Below are 22,100 nucleotides of genomic sequence, written 5' to 3' on the forward strand. Positions count from 1 at the left end.
AGTAGGTACTTGAGTGCAATAGGGACTGAAAACACGTGGATGTTATTAAGGGAAAGGGGAAAATGAAGAGTGAAGGAGAAGGAGGAGGGAGGAGAGACGGAGAGTTATTTTCGTTGCAGCTATTCGACAACTCGTCAAGAGCGCACTGAGATAAAACAAGGCAATCGGAGATTGAGAGACGATTAGCAGTTCTGTGCCTGCGAGTGACACAAAGAAGAGAAAGAAAACCATACATTCAGAGTGGCTGCTGATGCTAATTATTCCTAACACTGCCTTCACCAGCTTCAAGGAGTAATTCTTTTTCAACCACATCATAAATAAATTGCGCCTCAGAGACAAGAGTGCAGCGGATAGGCGAAGGGTAAACAACAGGCACTTCGAAACAGAAGTCTTTCGGTAGAGAGAAATTGCGATAACGATATAAACCGAGAAAGATAACAGTTAAGCCTTTCCTCTTGCGTAATATAATTTGATCCCGAGAAAGAGGATAAGAAGTAGAGAAACAAAGAGACAGGTAAACCAACAGTAACGATCTGTAGAGGGAAGCACTGGGACTTGGAACAACTGGAAGAAGGGGCGCAATGTTCGGCATGATCAAGAATTCGCTGTTTGGGGCCACCGAGGTGACGGAGTACAAACTGCTGAGTAGCGAAACCAAGGTACGAAACACCTGCCAGTATTTCCTTTACTCGAGCTCAATTTTACAGCTAGCGTTATGTGTGCCGGTCTTTGTCTTAGTTTTGCTATGCTATACCTAGTTATAGCTACTATACAAGTATTTCAAAGTGTCTGGAGGACCTGTTTTCCAAGTTCAGTAGGTTCACATAAAGGCTTTCCAATGATGGTTAGGTATACAAGAAGAAATATTCGAACCAGCATTTGGTGATATATGGCATTTATATAGGTTTCAATAATTTGAAACAAACCTTTACAATACTTACAGTAAGTCATTAAGAATTAAGAATCGAGTTGTAATTTTTAGTTTAATATGAAATAAATGGGATTGAAATTGTAAGAAGCACTTTTTAGTACTTTTAACTGTCATTATGTGACCTGAGAATGAACAGTATTGTGAATTGACCAAAATAGGTGGGCATTGTTGACTTTTAGGCAGGTGTGTGAACCGAGCATTGTCTCCTTCAGGAGGAGACTGCAGTGGTTTCTCTGCATGCTCTCTTTCTCAGAGAAATGCAAGATGCCGCAATGCAAAAGTCCTATATCTGATGTTAACATTACTACCGTTCAAAATGTGAGCTGAACGAAGGTTCAAGGAAATTGTATACCTCAAACATACTTCATGCGTGTCACACTTGTCATGATTTTTAAACTCAGCCCATGCAAGTTTTTGTTGCATGAATGAACATCTATACATTTTGCTTTTGCTGTGTGGTCTATACAGCCATATTCAGTTGTTCATATCCAGTTATCCACTCAGTGTCCATAAATCTGTAGTTTTGTGCTTGTTTGATGGTACTGTTCACCATTGCCTCAATACCCAGACATGCTGCTCTGGGTCTGTTTAGGTAAATGTCACCACAGATAATAATGAAGTTATGACTGGAGGTCAAAAGGTATCCAGAAAACATCATTCACCAGGTAACACAGAAGAGTAAACTGTAGATGAGGCTGGAAAGACCTACTACACTAAACTCATTGATTGATGGCAAGATAAGAGAAAGAGAAATTATGCTGATGGTGAGGTGTATTGGGGGGCTGTGTGTGTGTGTGTATGTGTGTAGTACATGGACCTGGGAGTTGTACTGCTTTGCAAGAAATGATTTGGGGAGTTGATGGAAATGTTGTTTTATTGTTCTCTATATTTCCCTTGGATAATTTGCCTGAAAACTGTGCTCCATATTCTTTGTTCACTGGCTTGCACAAAAAAATGTCAGTCAGCTTTTTGTCACCAGTCTGCACAAAACTGTCCATGCAATCATTTTTTAGCTCCATTTCATGAATAGATTCACACTTGTGTCACAAAAGGTCATCTGATTTTTATTACAGTATTAAACAGTATTTCACTTGTCAAGCAAAGGATGAGTTTCTAATCACTTCTGAGAACCCATCTTAGTGTTTAAGAAATGGGAACTGGGAAAGATCCCATCACTTGTCCTGCTTTTTTGCTATTACATCACACTACATATAATTTGAACTCAAATCTGCATATGACCTTAAAAGCAAGAGGGAGGGCTTTTTCAGGGGGGGAGGGGCTTCTCAAGTCAGTTATGTGCACCGAGGCATGTGGCGGAGATCTGACTGCCAGGAGGAGGGGCTTGTCACTAACGTGCACTATGACCCAAAGCTAAATCTGACTGCCATTTCAAGCTGTATATGTAGAATTTCTGCTGCTCATCTGTTAGGGGCAATGCTGTTTATTCCTGCACTGTGTCACTGCAGTACAGATTTTCCACATTGTTTACTAGTTAAATTCTACCTTTGACACGAGACAAAACGAGGCAGATAATCAGTGAGATAGACGGATCAACTGTCACAGAGAGACAGGTATTGAATGACAGCCATTTACAGACACTAGCTAAAAGATTCATAGAGATGAATGGTCAGAAGAAGGCAACAATCAACAGCATGACAAATTGACAACAAGGCTGATATACCTTACCTGAAATATACCTACCCATAGATCATTTGTCAAAAGTATCAATGAATAAGCTGAAAAATGCAAACAAAATGGGCATATGCAGTAAATATTGCAACAAAGAAAACATGGTTGCTGGCTGCAGAGATGTCTAAGAAGGGAAATTTATAATTTAAAGTGAAAAAAATCTCCAAACTGGAAACTGAATACAACAGAGGATCACACTGAAATCACACACGGTCATCCGATCCATGTTAAAACTGATTGACTCTGATACCGTACACTCTAATTAAAACTGACATAGAATACAGAAGGGCTGTCCTGCTCACACATGCATGCAAACGGACACACGCTTAGGGGTGCGTGCGCACACACACACACACACACACACACACACACACACACACAAACAAACATACAAACACACCTTTGACGCAAGTATTTTACTTTCTCGCATTTCACCCCAGCTTTAAATTGCTCCTCCTGGGCTGGCTTTTCCTTCTTGCTTGCAGCCATTCTCCTCTATGTTTGCAGTCTCTATAGCATCATGCTCTCTGTGCTGTCATACAGTCACGGTGCTGTTGTCTGTGGTGCACAGTATGGCTTTGTTTTGGATGAGAGACTGACAGGCAAAGAAATAAAATGTCTGTAGAATTTTAGGACTGGTTTTAAAGAGAGAAAAAGCTGGATAAACAAGGATCTGAAGAGATTCCAAATGGATAGTACTCTCCATAAATGAAAGAAAACAGATGAGAATCACCATATACATTCATAAGGGAATATTATTGTGTTAAAAATGAGGATTAACGGAGAGAGGGAGAGAGAGAGGGAGATCTGGAAGATCAAACAGATGCATATTATCATTTGTTGTTACTGCTGTATTTATGTAGCATCCCTGGTGACTTGCAGTGCATTTGAGGATACAAACACGAATTCATATTGGCAGCAGGAAAGTGAAAGTAGCACCAGTGTGTCATGAGTGTGATGCTTTTGTGTTTTAATATTAGTTGGTGAATGACAGCTCAATGCCAAACTAATAAAAGCTATTTGAATATGCATAAGGAAGAGGGAGGGAGAGGGAGCGAGTGAGCGAGAGAGAGGGAGATAGAGAAGTGAGAAGTTAAATATTAAATGACTTGCTAATATTAGAATGTACACATTAATTATGTCCCATGTCTAACCAGCATCAGACACTGAGTAATTATCTTAAGAACTCAGTGGAATTTCAACCCAGTTGGACACATTCTAATTGTAACTCTGAACTGAACTCAGAGCAAAGTGCACAATTACTGCTGTCTAAGTTCGACATCTTAAGTTAATACGGGTCACAGGGACACATGCACACCAAAACACAGTAAATAATTATGCTGCTATGAACTGGTTATCATCAGCGCTACATTACTGTATTGTTAAGGGCACTATAATTATGCAGAAGTAAACCACTATGAACAGGTGTGCAGTGCACAAAGTTACCGCTCTATTGTGCTTTGAACAATTCAGCAGTTTTTGTTTATGGTGTAGGAGCAGCAGGCTGCAGGCAAAGTTGAAGAATAACACAAGTGTGATGTTAGTGTGATGTCTATGTACTGATGGCTACAGCTGTTTAGGGTGCATACACCATTATCTCTGAACCAAGGTTAGTACAGTGTCATAGCATGGCATTAAACAACATATACGTACATTTATCATTTAGTTACTGGCATTTAGCGGATACTCTGATCCATAGCAACTGACATATTTTACAAGTTTTACATGTTATCCGTTTATACTGGATATTTACAGGGTGGATATTTAGGCAATTTTGGGTTAAGTACCTTGCCCAAGGGTACAACAGCAGTGCCACGAATCGAACTAGCAACTCTTCAGTTTTGACCCCTGTTCCTTACCACTATGCCACACTACCCTCCCAGCATTTATGTATTTTCTTGTGTATTAAGTTAGAAAAAAAATTGTCTTGTATTGTGTGGTGTATTGATATAAATATCTCATCATGTTAACAAAAGGCTTTGAATTGAAATGAAGGCAGCGGGAATTTCGGCAAACACCCCCTGCCCCCCCTTTCCGGTCTGGGTTGACCCGCCCCTCTTTCTGTATTACATAATGTTTGCAGGGCGCAAGGCTTTTACGACACCCCAGATAAGGGTCCATGGGCAGTAGTAACAGGGGACCTCCTGCCAGACTGTGTGTATGCAGTGCATTAACCATGCCCTGTCTCCCTCTGCAGCATGCTGTGTGTATCTGACCGTATGTAAGAAGGGACGAACCTCTGTCTCGTTATTCTCTTTAGCCTGATTACACTCTGCAGCATTCCCAGAATCCTGCATAAGATAGGATGCGAATCAGTGTTATGCCTTTGTCTGTATCTCTCCATATTCCTGTTGGTTGAATTACAGTTCTAGTGCCCAGTGTTGTATTGGCATCACAGGTCACAGTTTTGGTCACAGTGACACATGGCAACAAGTTTAGGGTTTTTTTTCCATTCTATCACTTCCAAATGGTATGTGTCCGGGTACACATTTTTTTTTTTGCCTAAGGGAGTCACATAGCTAGTCCTAGTTAAGCTCAATCACACATGGAAATGACAAAGTTCAACACATCAACAATTTTTTTTTTTGCTTTCTGTCCTTCCTGTTCTGTGCGCCAGTGCAGGATTTAATATGACTTTAATGTGGTCCCTACTGTGTGTGTTTTGCTGTAATATTTTTCTCCTCCTCCCGTTCAGGAGGGGGTGAATTATGAAGTACGACGCTATGACGCCGCGCGGTACGCCTCTGTGTGCTCTGAGGGGAAGAGCTTTGACCAGGCAGCCAGTGACTGCGTGAAGAGGCTTCTGATGTACACAGGCGGCAGCAACGATCGAGGTGAGACCAACGGAGGGCGTTTACCTGGTTTACCTGCTGATCCCTCACACTGGACTCAGCTACACATTACCCTTCAACAAAGAGAGATTTAGGGTGTAGCATTTCCTTGCCATTTAGTTTACATTGAAGTTGAAATTTCCATATGCTGAGGATGTTTGTATCCACACTTTTTTGTAGTGAGCGTATGTGCCCCTTAGGAGCAGTGTTTGGCTGTACAATAATGAAGAATTACAATTTTGACCTTTTTTTGCCCTCTGTATATTTGAGTGCGAGTAACCTCGGTGTTCTGTGTCACTGTTTTCCCATGTTAACACCTCGATCCCTCCGGCCTTGGCAGGAGAGGGGATGGGAATGACGGCGCCAATCGCCATAACCGTCTTCACGAGGGACGACGGGGCCATGTCACGGCGATTCGTTGTCGGCCTCCGCCTCCCCTCCCGTTACCAGGACAACCCTCCCGCTCCCACTGACAGCTCTATCAAGATCGAGGACCGCCCAGGCATGACCGTCTACTCTCTGTGAGTGCCTTAACGTCGACTTACGCCGCTCGCTATCACTCCATCACCCCTCTCTCTCCTTCCCCCGACCATATCCACCCATCAACCACGGAGTCAGTTACATTCCTGGTCTGTCCACTATAATATCCATTAACCCACATCAAAAAAAAAACACACACACATAGCAAAATTATGTTCAGTAAATTGGATCACTTTAATGTGGAAAACAATGGAAATAGTCATAAAATATACATTGGGCATACTAGCAAACAGATTCTTTCTGTTGGTCGGCAGTTTGCCTGACATCTCCACAGTAAAGTGTTACATGGGCTTTCATATGAAAGCCCAGAACCCAGTGAAAGTTAATGTAATGCCCACTGTTCTCTTACTTGACGCTTCTGTTGTCAGTCACACATAAATAAGTAACATATGACATTAATTGCTTTAAATTAACACAACTTCTGCATGAATCGGTTTTATTAACATCCACCTTGTTTCTTGCCCTTCCAGGCAATTTGGGGGCTTTGCAGGGGAGTATGAATTTCGGATGGAGGCGTCCCGCCTGACCCGGATCCTGGGTGAGACTGCCCCATACCAGCGCAAACAGTACTTCTGCTGCAGCTACGACCCGCCAATCAAACCCTACGGCCGCAAAAACGAGGTGTGGTTTATACAGGAGGAACCCTAAGCGAGAAGCAGGGCATTGGGTTAGGATTGGATGGGGGGAGGAGTGTTGGGGGGGGGGGGGGGGGGGGGGGGGGGGGGGGGTAAGGGGGTATATAGAATTACTGACCTGATGTTGTACATTAACATTGCATTGAGACAGGGAAGGGAAGGTGTTACACACACTCACTGACTGACCAGTACCTGACGCTATTAAATTAACACTGCCCTGACAAAGCAGGAAGCAGATGGGTCAATGTACGGGTTGACTGACAGTGCACTGGAGTAGATTTACAGCAAATCCCCTACTGACAGGCAGAATGACGATGCACACATAAATGCCACCACTGAAAGGCACCCAGTGCTCAGTATCTGACCAGTCTGATATCCTGCATAGTTGTGCACATACGTTTAAAACAAAAACGACAATCATAGGCTCTTACATTCCCTGAGGTTTGATATATATATATATATTTCCAAGGCACATGATTAGAAGATAAAAAAAGCACAATTCTCTCTCCTACAGAGAGGGACATGGTACGTTGGTAAGTAGTAATAGACCAACACAATAGTGATGAAAGTGTATTCAGCTCAGGCAGCGTAGGCTATAAATCTGTCCAAATTATTACTGATGTCCAGCTCTAGTCTTAGTAATAACAGGCAACGTACGAGACAGTGGTTGTGTGTAGTGGCTATATTGGTGTGCTTGTGTTATTGACATAAGTATAATTCTTGGATATAAAATGTATATATCAATCATGATTCTGGAAATTGTATTTTGAGATACTTCTGAATATTGTGTGATTTTCTGTGAAAATACCGGGTAAACATATCCTCAAGATTTGATTGCATTTCATATAATGATGAATAAATATATTAAAATATAGCTTTGTTAGTGTTAGACAATGTTTTGTGTAATTATCTTAATTTAAAATCATTAGAAAATATTGAGCTGTTACTGTTATCGCAATGTTTATTTGAATAAAGCCATACTATAAACAATGATCATACTGTAAGCATTTATTAATAATTGTTACAATTATTTGCCAATGAAAGCAACATTAGCAACTTCGAAAAGAACAAAAGGATGTACACATAGGAAAAAACTCAGCAGGTTAATTTAAGCATTTCAACCCAAATCCAAACAATAAAACTTCATTTTAAACTTTGTGCAAAACAGAATGAAAATGTCTCCCATAACCCTGAACCTATACAGCTCTCTGTGTAGAGGGGGATTTACCTAAAAATGTCACTACAAAAAGATGTGTTACCTCACATTAGCTTGTGAAAAAAAAGAAATACATGAAATGGTACATAGTGTTAACCCTCTTGTATGAATGTGATGTACATTTGATTTTCTCTGCTGCTCACAAATTACACAGCACAAATTCACAACGAAACAGGACAGGAAAACCAGATGAGCTACTTCACTGTTAGACTGCTGTATGTTTTTACTTACAGTAGAAATGCTCTCATTGCAAATAAAATTTAGAATATAAATTTGAAGGTTAAATATTTCAAGTTTCTAAACCTTATAAAAATGTTTGTTTTTTTTTTTATAAACATTTTTGTACAAAGAGTGATTACCTTTAAAAATACTGATGCCTAAAGTATAGTTCCCCATACTGCACCATAGCAAACCCATTTCAACGAATCACAGGTAGACCAGAACAGGAGACCACCATGTGAAGTGCACTGAACAGCATTTCCTCATCCTTATAGACCACCCATCAATACTATGAAGCCAACAAAGATGTCATGTTTATAATAAAAGCAATCATTATCTGGATAGTTACTTAAAATACTACTCAACAGATCTGAAAGTAGAAAAACAGAACATATTATCAATAATGATGAATATTACCGGATGTCATAGTTTTCTCATTTCATGTGTGAATGATTACTGTGTTCAGAACTGCTCTGCGTACAAAATAACGTTTCAATTCAAATTTTCAAAAGAAATGCAAGTTGCTAAATGATTCCACAGTGGTTTGGAATGGATTGGTTCTTTTCGCCAAAAAAACATGTAATTATGGATTTAACAGCTTCAGTTGTTCTTCTTATCAGGGTAGGGTGCATACGCTGCATATGGGGGTGGCTGCTCCTACACCAAAAAATATAGAGAAAGATCTGGGTTGTTATGTGTCCTTGACTGACAATACAGCAACAACAGTGTCCTTAAAGAAAGAGACAGTGCTCACCATGGGCATGTAGACACTGTGAGGGTTGTTGGGGTTGTAATAGGCACTGCCTGCTGCCTCTGCTGCCTTGGGGTTACCTGATTACGAAAGAAAAGCAACATGTTTACATACCGAATGTGACATGGGCAAGAAGTAATGACATGAGGCAGAGAGGGCCCACTGTACAGTATTGAAAAGCCGTGTGGTGCAGTGGTAAGGTGTAGCAGATGCAATGCATATTACACTCGCACAGACTGGGATATGTGACGCCACAGAGGCAATGAAATGCGGGCCTAAGCCCACAGTCAGGGCCAGGTCAACATTCATACCAAGTTTGTTTTATCTGCCCGGGTTGTTTGTTTCAAGTGTGGATTACAGAGATACTAGGGTTGTTCCTTTTTTAGTCTGTTTTGATTTGACGTGTACGGTTTTTGACAGAAGCTCCGCTTCTGTGTAACCACGTGACTGTCGTGACAATGAGGCCCCGCTGAATCTTCCTGGGATGGATTGATACAAGCAGACAGATGGAGCGAGTCAAGTTAGAGAGAGTGACACAGAAGCAGAAACTGACCTGGAGGGGGAGCTGTCCAGTTCTGGGGTGGTCCAGGATAGGGGGGAGGAGGGGGCATGTACATAGGGGCGGCTGGGGCAGTTGGGGCAGTGGGGTATACTCCTGAAACAAGAAGACGACGGAACAAAAGCTCTGAAACTGAAGACACACAACAACAACAACTAATCTAGGCTCTAAACCAACACTTAAATAGCGAAGTACCAAAGAGTCATCAAACTAAAACAGCAAACCTGCATAATCCATTTGACTTGCAATTACGAAATCACCCATCCGATGTCAACCACCACTTTGAAACATGAATATGGATTCACAATAACACTGACACACCTGCAGAGACTGTGGGATAAGGATAGCCCAAGTTGCCCTGTGGTGGGGGAGGAGCTGGATAGAAACCATTGTGTTGGGGTGGTGGGGCATACGGGTAACTTTGGGGTGGTGGAGGACCATAGCCATTCATGGCTCCAGGAGAGGGATACCCGAATGAGGCACCCCCGTTTTGAGCTGGTGGGGCACGAGAGGCTAAAAAAAAAAAAAAAAAAAAAAGTGAGATTTTTAAAACTAATACAATGAACTCTGACACCAACTTCAAATACATTGACACTTTATCTATGAATACAAAAAAGCAAGACACAATTAAATAAAACAAACTGGCATTAGAAATTACACTGGTAAACACACAAATGCATGAGCACACAGGAAAAAAGGGAAAAAAATAGACTTGTGTACAAGGTAAATTATACAGGCTGATATAAAGAAAAGACACTGTTGTTGTGAGTCTGTTGTCATCAAACACAGTACAAACACAGCACAACACACTGTAATTAAAAATCTCACCATTTGTAGCCAGTTTGAAAAGGTGCTGTCCCAGCTCTATAGCACCCCCACTGGGGAATGACATCTTGAAATTAGCCTGGCCCTCCCAGCCTCCTGTAAGAGAAGTCAGTGAAGTTTATTTACCGGACTAATGAGTAATGCTAACAAGTACAGCACTGCAACACAGCACTCAAAGAATGGGAAGTGCACTTTGTACACGGCCTTCTTAATCTGCTTACCCAATCGATTAACTCACAGCTACACAGAATGCACAACTACAGCCTATCACAAATGCAGCTTCATGATTATATACCACACATACCACATTACTACGCTGCCACAGTAAAGGTGACAGCATCATATAACCACTGCATTAAGATATAACCAGTGCATCATGTTACAGCACTCAGTGAAGGCGAGGCCCACCTCCGGGTTCAGCAGATAGTGTGCCCTTGATAAAGTTGGCAGCAAAGACTGGCTGCTCAATGCTGCAGCCCTTCATAAGGTAGTAAGGGAACATGACAGAGCCAAGACAGTCCCTTGGATTGCTGGACACAAACACCATCTAAACAGAAAGAGAAGGGGGGACAAGGTCATGAAATGTCAAAATGCAGTGAATCTTATGTCATACTCAGGGACACAGCACTAGGACGAAGACCACGTTTACCCTGTATGGAGTGAGGTAGACGGTGCCCTTCTTGGTGCCCTTCAGCAGCTCTGTCTTGCTGGTGACATCGCCGAAGGACAGCTCCACATTCTTGCACTCTCTCAGCACGCTGACACGCGGACAGAACATAATTAGTGCACACAGTACAAAGTGAAGTGACCGATTAGACCAGACTTCAGAGTGGAGTATGCAAAAGCATCAGCATGGTATTTGGCTGATAGTGATGGGAGAATGAGGCCACAGATACTTTAAGTTATGATGCAATTTCACCTCCCACTGACGTACACTTTACCTACAAACACAGCATTTGTGGAGGCTATTATATGTTGTTTTTTTAAGAGGAGTATTACTTTTACTACCAATAAATGTATCATCACTCTTCCAACGGCACAACAAAATGCAACTAGTGCCACCGCAGACATCACACGCTGGGGCGTTGTGAGAAGCGCAGACCAACGTCAGCAAATTCCCACATTGCAAGCTGCAGTTTCACAACAGCATGGGTTTAGTTAACACTGCTGGTTCCAGGAGCTAGGTTGGTGAAATGTGTGTAGAAACTTCTCTTCCGATTTCACAAATTCATAAACTTCCCCCAAAAGATCCCCACAGGTGACTTAAAGACGTCCGATTAAACTGGTCTGACAGCAAAATTAGCTAAAGGCAACGACGACATTATCTAATACTAGCTGGGTAACGCTACTACTGAATATATTAAACGTCAATTACGTTTAATAATAACGCAAATAATACTTAACATTAAATGAGTTAAAAGAACCATATTGTACACCAAAATTATACATTCCAAATGTCTGTTGACACATCTACATAGTTGCAGCATGTTCATTTTTACATATCGTGCCGATAATCTAGCCATTTTACTGCGTCGTTTCTTTTCCATTTACTTCCTGGTGGCAAGAACAACACTGACAGACGTTTTAGCCAATGGAAAAACGAGTAGTAACGGGAAAGCCCTTCAAAGAACCAATCAATGGCTTCAAAACACCGACAAACTACATATCAGTAGAATTCCACTAAAACCAAAGCATATTTAGGCCGTGTCGTAATATGCCTTAAAAACAAAACACCGTTAAACATCACATTTAAAGTACATAGGACAATTACAACCTCATCCACCAAAACCTGTGACGACAGCTATCATCGTGGCATACAAATAAAGAGACTACTAGCTAGCTGACATTTGCTAGCCAAGTTACGGGTTGCTACAGTGACCCCGTTACAGAAACAAATTTGCAAGATATATAGCGTTAAAATAATTTTCCAAATCCAGACCCCTGGGTTTCACGTATTCTCAGAAGTGAGTAAAGCCCCATCAACATAAACAATAACGTATAATTTACTAGAACGCAGCAATAATGTTAGAGAACTAATTAGCCAGTTGGCTACATACGTAGATGCAGCTATCTAACATTAGCTTTCTTGCTCAAACTCACAAACCTTTTTAAAACCTTTCAAGAGAACAGTTGGAAGTAGTCATTCACAGCGACGACAAACGTGTTTTACACAGTTTTAGCTAGCTTACCTCTCGCCGTTGTTGATTAAAACCCCACCATTTTGCGAGTGATTCCGATTCAACGCCATGGTTGTTTTGATAGAAACTTACTTCACTATGGTCGCTGTTAGCCTCTCGGTTGGTACCATGGAAAGATACGCCCTGGTGCTGCCTAACACCCTACGTCACAGGTTACGACACACGAAAAGGGCGTGCTTACAGAGATTTGGGCAGTTTATAATGGCTCCTGATTGGATCCAACCAGTGTGGTCCCCTTGACCACGTGATGTGTTCACGCCTAAGAAAAACACGCAAAGCGGCTGTTGAGATTGCTCGTCTTGTGACTCGCTGACATCACTCTTTCCACAAAATTCTGTTGTTTGTTTTATAACACATTTAGTAGCCAAGTTTTTTTTTTTTTTTTTTTTTAACTGATCCTGCGTGTAAATGCAACCGCTGCGTATGTCGATCTAATAATGTGTGAGCAGTGAACAGCACTGCAGCACTTCTTTCGCTGATGATTTGAATATTAATGATAAAATCAAAATCGACAGTAATAGTAATGTAAAACCGACAGTTTAATACAGGCGAATCACTCCTTCAGTGTAATTAGGGAGTGTCAGATGTTTTTGTTATTATAAAAATCATGAGCATGCCAGTAACATTTTAATGACAATGATAAGAGCATCTTACACCACCAGACATAACGAACATGAATTATGGGATGTGGGAAGACAATAATGCAACTGATTTGTGCTTCTCAAACGAAGAACAGATGGTGACTAAAGATTAAAAAGTAATGGCTAAAGATTTTTCATTCATTATCATACCTAGCAATGGTTGTAGCACATTTGCTTTAGTTGGTCTGTGCATTAGTTCAAAAAATGTAGTAACGGAGGCTGGCAAACTGTAAATTGTAAGCCTGCGTTTTGCACTTTTTTACCCCGATACCATGGATACCATTGGAACCATGGATACCATTGGAACTCACCGCTCATCGCTGTGTTTGGCACTTACGCTTGTTTGTATGTGGTTGGTAGTGTCCTGTGTGTAGAACTTGTCATGCCAGGTTCCCAGGTTTACTTGGTACTCACCTTGTGGGTTCCCCTGGGTAAGGGTGTCTGTTAATGGTGATACTGTAAAGTAATATTACCATTCCATCTGAAAATTATTTCACACACCAGATTAGATTATACATTGTAAATGTGCCAAACTGCATTAAAAGGGGTCCTCCCATCACCAGGGGTCATTGTAGGGTTTCTGGGGCCAAAAAAGGTATGGAATATGACTTAACAAGAATAAGAAAAAAGACTAACAAGAAAAAAATTGAATATTAATACAGACATTGATTCCTTTATCATATACATCAACTACCATTCAATATGAATGTTCACCATTCAATATTATACACAAAAACGAATTCAAAAGAAATATTTCTGATAGGTAATAATGATAGTCTTTGACATACTGAATTAATAAACAAATAGTGATATATAAATAGAAACAGATGGACACAAATTGGACACAAATTTACATATGAATGACATCAACACAATTTGAATGTATAAATGTAAAGGGAAAGATATACCTGCATGTAATCTGTAGTTACACCCCATACAGATAAATGGAGACAGAATCAACAAATAATTTTTATTGATCCCAAATAATTTATGCTTAATTGTTCTTTTGAAACATTTGTTTAACATAATATGTTCAATAATATGAAACTGAGTTTAAAAACATCATGTCACAAGATATCATATAGAAATAGAAGAAGCATCATGGACATTCACATACACAGATCTGATTGCACAAAATCTTGTGAGAACCCTTCTGTGACACACTTTAAGCATCAAGAAATAATTGTTAATGAATTGTTTCTGTGCAAATAGAGTAATATAATACTGTTTCTGAATAATCACCATGATGAAAGCATTATAATACAGAATAAACTGTGATTACTTAGATAAAGCCATAGTCACTATAGTCAACTTTAATACACATATGTCCAATTTATTACAATACTCATAATGATAAACTGTAATGTATTGAAGTAAATAGTGGAAGACCTGTGTAAACATAACTTGAAATTAATCATTGGCCAGTGAAAATGTATGTAAAATGAACAAATGAAACAAAAGAGCATGCTATGAAGAGTAAATAGGTGCAAAGAAATCTGGAATTGGAGTGGAAGGCAATAGGAAAGTACTCCCATCTACCTCATACAGGGTCTCAGAAGAGTAAACGGAATGTAACTGCAATCCACTCCTCTAACCACACGATGGCAGTATTACCGGTGGAGACTTACAAGTTTCAAACAGGGAAGCTGATTCATTTTCACATGTGTACACCTTTATAACTTTCATGCTATTACATGACAGTATTTATCATAACAATCTGATGAGACAGCAAGGATCTTTGATCTTTGAAGTTTTTAGTTTTGTCCTGCTTCAAACTCACAAAGCTCCACTGACCGTGGTGCACTGTTGATTACACCAAATGGAAAGAGACAAGGATCTTACACAAAAAATCAAACTAATCCAATGCAAAAGAAAACTGAACCAATACACAGTCCACAGAGAATGTGGTTACATTTTTATGGTTCTCACTTATGTAGCATGGATTGCCATTTCCTGTCCTCCTCTCTCTCTTTTCACACATTGCTTTGGGGTGCATCGGCTTGGCTAGAGGAGGCGAGGGGGTGGAGGCCTCCATTTTCATTGAGCCTCTTTGCTCTGTATGTTTCATAGTAAATGTTGTGAGTAGTTTCCTTCAGGTCCTGTAGGTGAGACCTGGTGAGGTGAATGAAGGGTTATTAAAGAATTATTAAAGGATATATTGAATCACGCACGCACAAACACACACACAAACACACACACACACACACACACACACACACACACACACACATATAGGTATAGAGAAGAGTAGCTGTATCGTTCCATAGGACCCCTGTGTTGGTACTATACAAATTCATTCAGATGTCCTCAACCAGAAAATACTACAAATACTAAAGGAAAAAGAGAAGGAAAGTCACCACATCTATCAGGTAGATTACCCGTGAGGTGGTCAGTCTGTGTATACAACAGGAATGTAGAACTTCAGCCACTTAACAAATGAATGAAGGATCATTATCCACACCTGATCATAAAGTCTCGTAGCTGAACAAATTCACAGTGATTTGGGTTTTCAACTAGAAAACAGAAAAGAGAGAGAATTAATGAAAACTTCTACATATATTTGCATTGTGGGGTGGGACTGATGTCCAAACATGGCAGAACAGCAGAGACGTGATTTTTTTCCACAGGTCTGCATCCATTTCATTAGGTGAACTTTCTTAGTAATACTATCTTATGATAAAGACTACCTGGTGACTGAATGATGAAATAAGTGCAATTGATAGATCTGAGGGCTTCACACTTACTTTTGTAGGTGGGACATGGGTGGGGTACATGAAGGCCAGTGCTCTATTGACTCATTGGGGTAGAATTGACTTAGGAATCACTCAGTCACTCAGCTATTCATCTGGATTTTCAGGTTCACAGGACTAACCTTGCTATATGATAAGGCCTGCTCATCTACTGCCACAGTACTTAACCTATTGTTGCCTAGCTTGAAATAGTAGATTTATTCGAGTGCTGGTACGTTTGTGAGTGCGGCAGTAGTTATTTCTTGTGCATCACATGACCTGTTCTTAGACTAGTCCTTTAGAAACATGCCAATTATATGAAATCATGCCAACTTAGTTTGCATACCACCCTTGGCTCTGGTATTTTGCTGGACAGCACCCTGGCGACTAAAATATTCTGATATTTCAATGTTTTGACTTTCCATACTATTTTCAACCCTGGAGGAGTCTAGCATGAAATGGACTAGTGTCTAGCTGCCATGCATTTTGGGCAATTCAAAGTTGACTGGTTGATGAATGAAGAAAAAGTGGTTAATATGGAGGCATGGTTTCCAGGCTATAAGACCCCATACTCTCAAAGGCTTACTGTACCTTCAACCACTCCCCAGGGAGTCTTTCTCCCCAGCACACGTTTCCCGTTCACCTGGTACTCTTTATCGCTGCCGACCACTGCAAAGGGCATTGCCTCCTAGGAGAGGGAAAAAAAGAAATATTGAATGGCAAAAACCTCTTCAGCAAAATGTCACATGGGTGGAGAATAGACTGGAAAAGAACAGTTACCCTGATCTTATCATTGTAATTCTTGTCCTCAATGTCCTCGTCAAACTCTTTCTGAGGGTAAAACTCTATCCCGCTCATCTCCAGCTCCTTCCGCACCTGAGACAGAGAGACAGAGAAAGCTAATGAGGTAAATGATCAATACAGTGGGTGCAATGGGGAAGGCCGATGTTACAGTCACTATACAGTCTATGGTAATAACAAAGAGATCAGAGGAAAAAGAGCACACATATACACACAGGACATAACTGAATATCCCATTATAAAATGTTACGTTTGTATCCATTCAAGCTGAATGAGCAACAGTGTCGATCCAGGCTAATCAACACTCCCAGTCTAGTGAGTGTGAGCATAACACCATTCAAGCCCTACTACAAGTTAACTCCTTCAACCTGACTAGGCAATGGAAGCCAAACATACTGTCATACATCAGTTACTAGAACACAGAATCCAAAATACGTCACAGCACTACACACAAAATAAACAGCAAGTACTAAACGCAGCAAGTGTTAGGGATTGGGGAGTGGGGTGGAACCCAGATGCAGCCTGAAGAGGTGGGTCTTATATTATTTCCTCTTCTTCTCCCCTCTATCCATCACGTTGTCCCAGTGACACTGTCTCTCTCACCCTCTGCTTAAACTCATTCTTTTCCTCGGGGGTCAGTGTGTCGGACTTGGCAATGACAGGGATGATGTTGACCACACCGCTCAAGTGCTTCATGAACTTGATGTCCAGCTGCCGCAGCCTGGGGGGGGGCAAAGAGAATGCGACAGCATCAAGACTTATTCACTCCAGAGGCCATCTACACTGTGTGTTCCTTCCTGGTTCTGCTAGGGAGGTTTTCATGATATTGAGAAAGTTAGGTTTAGAGATAAAAGTTTAGATATTGAAAAAGTTAGGTTTTACAGAGAAAGTTAAGAAACATTATTAAGTGTTCTGATGAGGATTTCTGGTGATGGAATATTTGGTTCAGCAACAGTAAGGAGACTATTTTAATGAAAATTGTAGATTCTCAGTCTCCCCTAGTTCTTGTTTAAAGGCCATCATTGGCATTTACATTTAGTCATTTAGCAGACACTCTTGTCCAGAGCGACTTACAAAAGTGCATATAAAAACGTTAGGCAAAAAGCACAGATGATACTAAATCATAAGTTTTGGATTCTGTACCATCAAGTACACTAGTATTTATTGACTGAATTTACTGAGCGTCCACTTGAGGACAGCAACCACTGATAGACACGGTACCTAAAACAAGAATCACAGAAGCCAAGGGGGAAAAAGTCCATTCAAAACAGCTTGATTTTCCCAAACAGTGTTTGTTTCATTTGCTAAGCAAATGTGTTGTTTTTGGCCACAGGCCTTACAACAAAGAGGATAAAGAGGAAGGAGGGAAGCCTTCTGTTTGTGTATTCTAGTTTTTGTGTAGTGGGTCTGATAATTAAAACTGATTTCTGTCTTCAGCAGAGCGGAAATGGTCCTATTCAATGTTAACACTGTCGTCACTGCAACCCCATTGGACTGAAACCACGCAGGGAATCAATCTAACAAACAAAAAACAGAGCAATGAGCAAAGGTATTGTTTATGCCTCCTCTATTTCAGTTTGTGAGCCACCACTGGTTTTATATATGCAATTTAAGACAAATTCAGAGAGAAGAAAAAGGGGCTGCAGTGGAATTATTAATTACTTTGACTATTACTGGACTCACACTTCAATTCATTAAGACTTCATTCAGGTACACAGCATGTAAGAAGCAGTGTTCATATCTGAAGTCGTACCAGAGTGCAGTGAGAGATGTCTGCATGAGTGTGTGTGTGTGTGTATACGTGTGTATGCGTGTGTGTGTGTTTGTGTGTGTGTGTGTGTGTGTGTGTGTGCGCGCGTGTGTATTTACGAACTTACGAGTGTCCAGTGGGAGAGATGAAGTACAAGCAGCAGTGGACTCTGGTGTCGGGGATGCGCTTCTTGCGGGTGATGTTGACCTCCTCCTTCAGGAATTTTTCATATTGCTCATTGATGTACTTTGAGATTGGCTCCCAGCTACAATGGGCAAGTTTAAGCAATGCCTCAAAGACATCTCAAATCTCTATAATCAATATTTGACATAAAACATATTGTCAAAATAACACCATACACACAGGTCACAGATTAGATGCTGATGCCACTAGAGTTTGTATCTCTATTTCTTATTCTATTTCTGTCTCTTACTCACTCTTTCATGCACATATACACACATGAACTCACCAGTTTTCATTGTTGACCTGGTCCCCAAAGCCTGGAGTGTCAATTACAGTCAATTTCATCTTTACTCCCCCTTCCTCAATCACTGCAATATGCACAAATGCCATATTCATAGATATATTACTATGACAATAAACTTACCATTGAGACAAAACAAGGGGGCAGTCAGTTTCCAGAACCCTCTTTCCAAATCTCTAAATCTCTTCCAGAAATTTCTTCCAGAAAAAATAGCAGAAGCTCAGTCTCAATTGTTGTCAATGGTGGTTGTAGAATATCCCCATCACCAATCTCTCAAATGTAGGATTATAGCTTTGCAGGAGTCAGGGGAGGCTCTTATGTTAACTTAGGGACATTCGGAGGAAACAGAGGTCAAAGTGGTGAACTGTTTGCATTTTACTATAGTAATGTCATGTTTTAAGTGAAGATTCTGTGCTGCTCTCTCTTCTCTCTCTCTCCCGCCTCCTATTCCCTTCTTCCCTCTTTTTCACGACCTGCAGTTTTGTTCTTCTCCCGTTTCTAATTTTATCTGATACAGAACGGTGGCCTGATCCCAAATAGTCCTCCCTCCCTGTGTCTGTCTCTGTCCCCCTTTCCCTTTCTTGCTTACTTTTTTCCTCCTGCCATCTGTCTCCCACTCTCCTAAACCCCACCCTTTCTCATTTCCTCTCTCTCCTCGTCTCCCTTCTCTCCATTCCTCCACCTCCTGCATTACCTCTCTTTTATCCTCTCCATTAGTCGACCCCTTTCATTCCTTCTCATTCCCCATCTCTCACTTCTCGCCAATATTCCTTCTTTCTCTCTCTCATTCCCTCTCACTCTCCTCCACCCTCTCCCATGTTCTCTTTCTCTGAAATTCAAATGAAAAAGCTATATTATATGTGCTACCAAACTAATAATAATAAGAAGAAGAAGAAGAAGAAAAAGAAGATGTGGAAGAAGAAGACATGAACGATGAATAATAACAACCATAACAACAGACACAGTAATAATAACAGCATAAATATTACAACAACCATATGTCTGTGCGTATGTTTGAGCGTGTGTGTGTGTGTGTGTGCGGGTGCATAAGTGTGAACATGAACTCTTTCTTCCTCTCACCATGGGACACACTCCTGATTTCCACAGTCTTTGGGATCCTCTCATCACGGCTCCACCTATCGCTCCTCCTGTTGACCTGCGACTTGAACAGCGTGTTTACCAGGGTGGACTTCCCCAAGCCGCTGTGACCTGAGGGAAGCCAAGGAAGAGAGAGTCCACATGACCACCACACTACCCAATGGCCAGGAGGACAGGTGGACACAGCACAGATCTAACCCACTCACCCACGGTCATGATGTTGAAGTCGAACCCGGTCTTCATGGTCTTCTTCCTCATCTGCTGGATGATGGTGTCAATCCCTACATACCCCAGCAGAGCGGGTGGCGATAATCTGCCAGGCCCTTGCGAGCTATGGGTTGAAGCTGGGGGCAAGGTGACATGTGAGGGTTTGGCTGGAACTGCAGGTTTGGGTTTCACTTCTGGGGGGGAAATTGCTGACATGGCTATTGGGGAAAAAAGAGGAGAGCTCTAATTAAAAAAAAAAATTCAAATTCGCTTCAGTAATAAAGATAGAAGGAGGGGGAGGAAAAAAAAATCAAGGTGTGGCATACTCATTGCCTGACTGCTATGTGAATTGCATTCATATGCTTTGACACAGTTACAATCTTGTCAATAACCCTCAGTCCATGAAATTGCAGATTACATAAATAAGACATTATCACACACACCCACACACACGGCCGTGCACGTATCCTGAAAATACACGTTACTGTTTCCAGCGGTTTAACATCATAGTGATAACAGCCTACAAAATAACTGAAGTAATATGTTCATTTAAATAAACAATATATCTAATATAATTGCTCTATTTAAAGTAAACATTACGGTCCGGTAAACGAACTCTCGATAGATTAAGCCCTCCCGTTTCAGCTTTATATGGGTTGTATATCCCGCAATGCGCGATTTTGCCTACACCTACAATTGGCTTAGCCATATTTATCTCGGGACATGCACATCTCTCCCCAACTTCACTGCCTTGCTTTCCCCCGATCACTGCCATGGAGACGCCGAGAAATTAGAGTTTTCTCTGTGTCGTCCCCCTTATTGTAGAAATGTTCACCTTTGCATGCATTTGAGTTTCAGTCAATAGCGTGAGTTCATTATATGCAACTTACCACCTTCTTTATGTTTTACTATCGAATTATTCGTTGATGTTTACCATTCAATTTCAGTTTCAATCCGCCTCCGCCCAAAAATACGCAAATGAACGAATTCCAATAAAGATACACGCAGACCATGCACTGCGAGACTGCACACAATTCAGCCATGTGACTCGCCTGGGTATCACGGGCACTCTCCTTCCCTTTTACTCGGTTCAGTCGACAGGCCCCCTTTCAGTTGTCAAGGCGACGGAAGGGAGAGGGATGCAGCGCGCATGCTTACATGTTGCCGAATTTGTACCGTTCCTCCTACATCACCTTCTGTTTTTTCAGTCAACCCAGATAGTTACTCTGTCAAATACTTAATCATATCCAGAGAAAGGTGTGTCCAGTGTGTGTATTTTGCATGTTTATATATCTTTTATATATCTTTTCTGGTCTTGTGGGACCCACCTTTATATCTGTTATTTATATCAAAACTAGCCTTTTTTTTTAGCTCTGCTAAACTTATGTTTATGCTTGGGGGGATGTTGGAGGGGCCTGTAGTGTGTCTGATATTGGAGGACAGAGTGGCAGGCTGTTTACTGTAATGATGCCGAAGGGTGACATTTAAACCCATTGCTTGGGCTACATGCAGACAAGAGTTGCTAGCCTGGCCTTGTTCTTTACAAGACTATCAGAAACACTGTCTGGTGGTCCTTATTGATCAAACATATTTGACCCAATAGGTCAATCTGTACATTTTTTTTATCCTTCCATTTAAGCACTACCACCAAACCACTTTTAAAAAGTCAGATTCCTGTACCTGTGGGTGACACAATCGTGGAGCAGTGCTACGGAGGACAGCAGAGAAAAGTGAAGAGGTTGGTGTGGAGTGTAGACAGTGTAATAAAAGAAGACATTTGGGCACTGAGAGAAAAAAAAACAGCAGACAGCTGCAGCAGCAGCATCTTAAGGCTGACAGAAGAGCAGTGAAGGTACAGTGTGGGAAGGGACTTACACAACCAAAAATATATAGATTTAGAAGAATAAACACTAATGAGTTTATATAACCAGTAAAATGCTGCATTTTTATTATAGTATCTTTCAGTGATTTCAATATTTTTGAGACATTGTGCATG

The 22,100-nt window shown here is 41.0% G+C and overlaps 3 protein-coding genes across 5 annotated transcripts; 1 reads left to right on the forward strand and 2 right to left on the reverse strand.

The window, feature by feature from the left end:
• The first annotated feature begins 384 nt into the window (after window positions 1-384).
• On the forward strand, window positions 385-6,663 carry LOC118795199 (heme-binding protein 1-like). Its single transcript, XM_036553597.1, has 4 exons — window positions 385-659; window positions 5,316-5,454; window positions 5,792-5,972; window positions 6,462-6,663. Exons 1-4 carry the CDS (start codon window positions 582-584, stop codon window positions 6,637-6,639), a joined length of 576 nt encoding a protein of 191 aa, XP_036409490.1. The 5' UTR covers window positions 385-581; the 3' UTR covers window positions 6,640-6,663.
• A 1,498-nt stretch (window positions 6,664-8,161) lies between these two features.
• wbp2nl (WBP2 N-terminal like) lies at window positions 8,162-12,528 on the reverse strand. Its single transcript, XM_036552713.1, has 8 exons — window positions 12,386-12,528; window positions 10,846-10,954; window positions 10,605-10,743; window positions 10,200-10,292; window positions 9,693-9,884; window positions 9,366-9,467; window positions 8,816-8,892; window positions 8,162-8,718 (listed from the first exon to the last, which is right to left on the reverse strand). The coding sequence occupies exons 1-8, from the start codon at window positions 12,442-12,444 to the stop codon at window positions 8,662-8,664; spliced, it is 828 nt and encodes a 275-aa protein (XP_036408606.1). The 5' UTR covers window positions 12,445-12,528; the 3' UTR covers window positions 8,162-8,661.
• A 2,474-nt stretch (window positions 12,529-15,002) lies between these two features.
• Window positions 15,003-21,226, reverse strand: LOC118794217 (neuronal-specific septin-3-like). Of its 3 annotated transcripts, none has more exons than XM_036552424.1 (10): window positions 21,157-21,226; window positions 20,104-20,322; window positions 19,880-20,008; window positions 18,785-18,866; window positions 18,443-18,580; window positions 17,169-17,286; window positions 16,545-16,640; window positions 16,356-16,452; window positions 15,497-15,548; window positions 15,003-15,147 (listed from the first exon to the last, which is right to left on the reverse strand). In XM_036552424.1, exons 2-10 carry the CDS (start codon window positions 20,318-20,320, stop codon window positions 15,009-15,011), a joined length of 1,068 nt encoding a protein of 355 aa, XP_036408317.1. In that variant the 5' UTR covers window positions 20,321-20,322; window positions 21,157-21,226; the 3' UTR covers window positions 15,003-15,008. The 3 variants fall into 3 exon arrangements, with proteins under 3 accessions (XP_036408317.1, XP_036408315.1, XP_036408316.1); XM_036552422.1 differs by having other exon boundaries at window positions 21,039-21,192; XM_036552423.1 differs by having other exon boundaries at window positions 20,995-21,192.
• Window positions 21,227-22,100: the final 874 nt, after the last annotated feature.

The sequence above is a fragment of the Megalops cyprinoides genome, chromosome 19, assembly GCF_013368585.1.
Source record: "Megalops cyprinoides isolate fMegCyp1 chromosome 19, fMegCyp1.pri, whole genome shotgun sequence".
Classification (NCBI taxonomy): Eukaryota; Metazoa; Chordata; class Actinopteri; order Elopiformes; family Megalopidae; genus Megalops; species Megalops cyprinoides.

Coding starts and splice junctions, on each gene's coding strand:
- LOC118795199 (XM_036553597.1), top strand. CDS start 582: ATGTTCGGCATGATCAAGAATTCGCTGTTTGGGGCCACCGAGGTGACG. Junction 660..5,315: donor TGCTGAGTAGCGAAACCAAG/GTACGAAACACC, acceptor CCTCCCGTTCAG/GAGGGGGTGAATTATGAAGT. Junction 5,455..5,791: donor AGGCGGCAGCAACGATCGAG/GTGAGACCAACG, acceptor CGGCCTTGGCAG/GAGAGGGGATGGGAATGACG.
- wbp2nl (XM_036552713.1), bottom strand. CDS start 12,444: ATGGCGTTGAATCGGAATCACTCGCAAAATGGTGGGGTTTTAATCAAC. Junction 10,293..10,604: donor ACTATCTGCTGAACCCGGAG/GTGGGCCTCGCC, acceptor CTTCTCTTACAG/GAGGCTGGGAGGGCCAGGCT. Junction 9,468..9,692: donor TTATCCCACAGTCTCTGCAG/GTGTGTCAGTGT, acceptor TTCTTGTTTCAG/GAGTATACCCCACTGCCCCA.
- LOC118794217 (XM_036552422.1), bottom strand. CDS start 21,147: ATGGCTGAATTGTGTGCAGTCTCGCAGTGCATGGTCTGCGTGTATCTT. Junction 18,867..19,879: donor AATCAGGAGTGTGTCCCATG/GTGAGAGGAAGA, acceptor TGCATATTGCAG/TGATTGAGGAAGGGGGAGTA. Junction 18,581..18,784: donor CAGGTCAACAATGAAAACTG/GTGAGTTCATGT, acceptor TGCCCATTGTAG/CTGGGAGCCAATCTCAAAGT.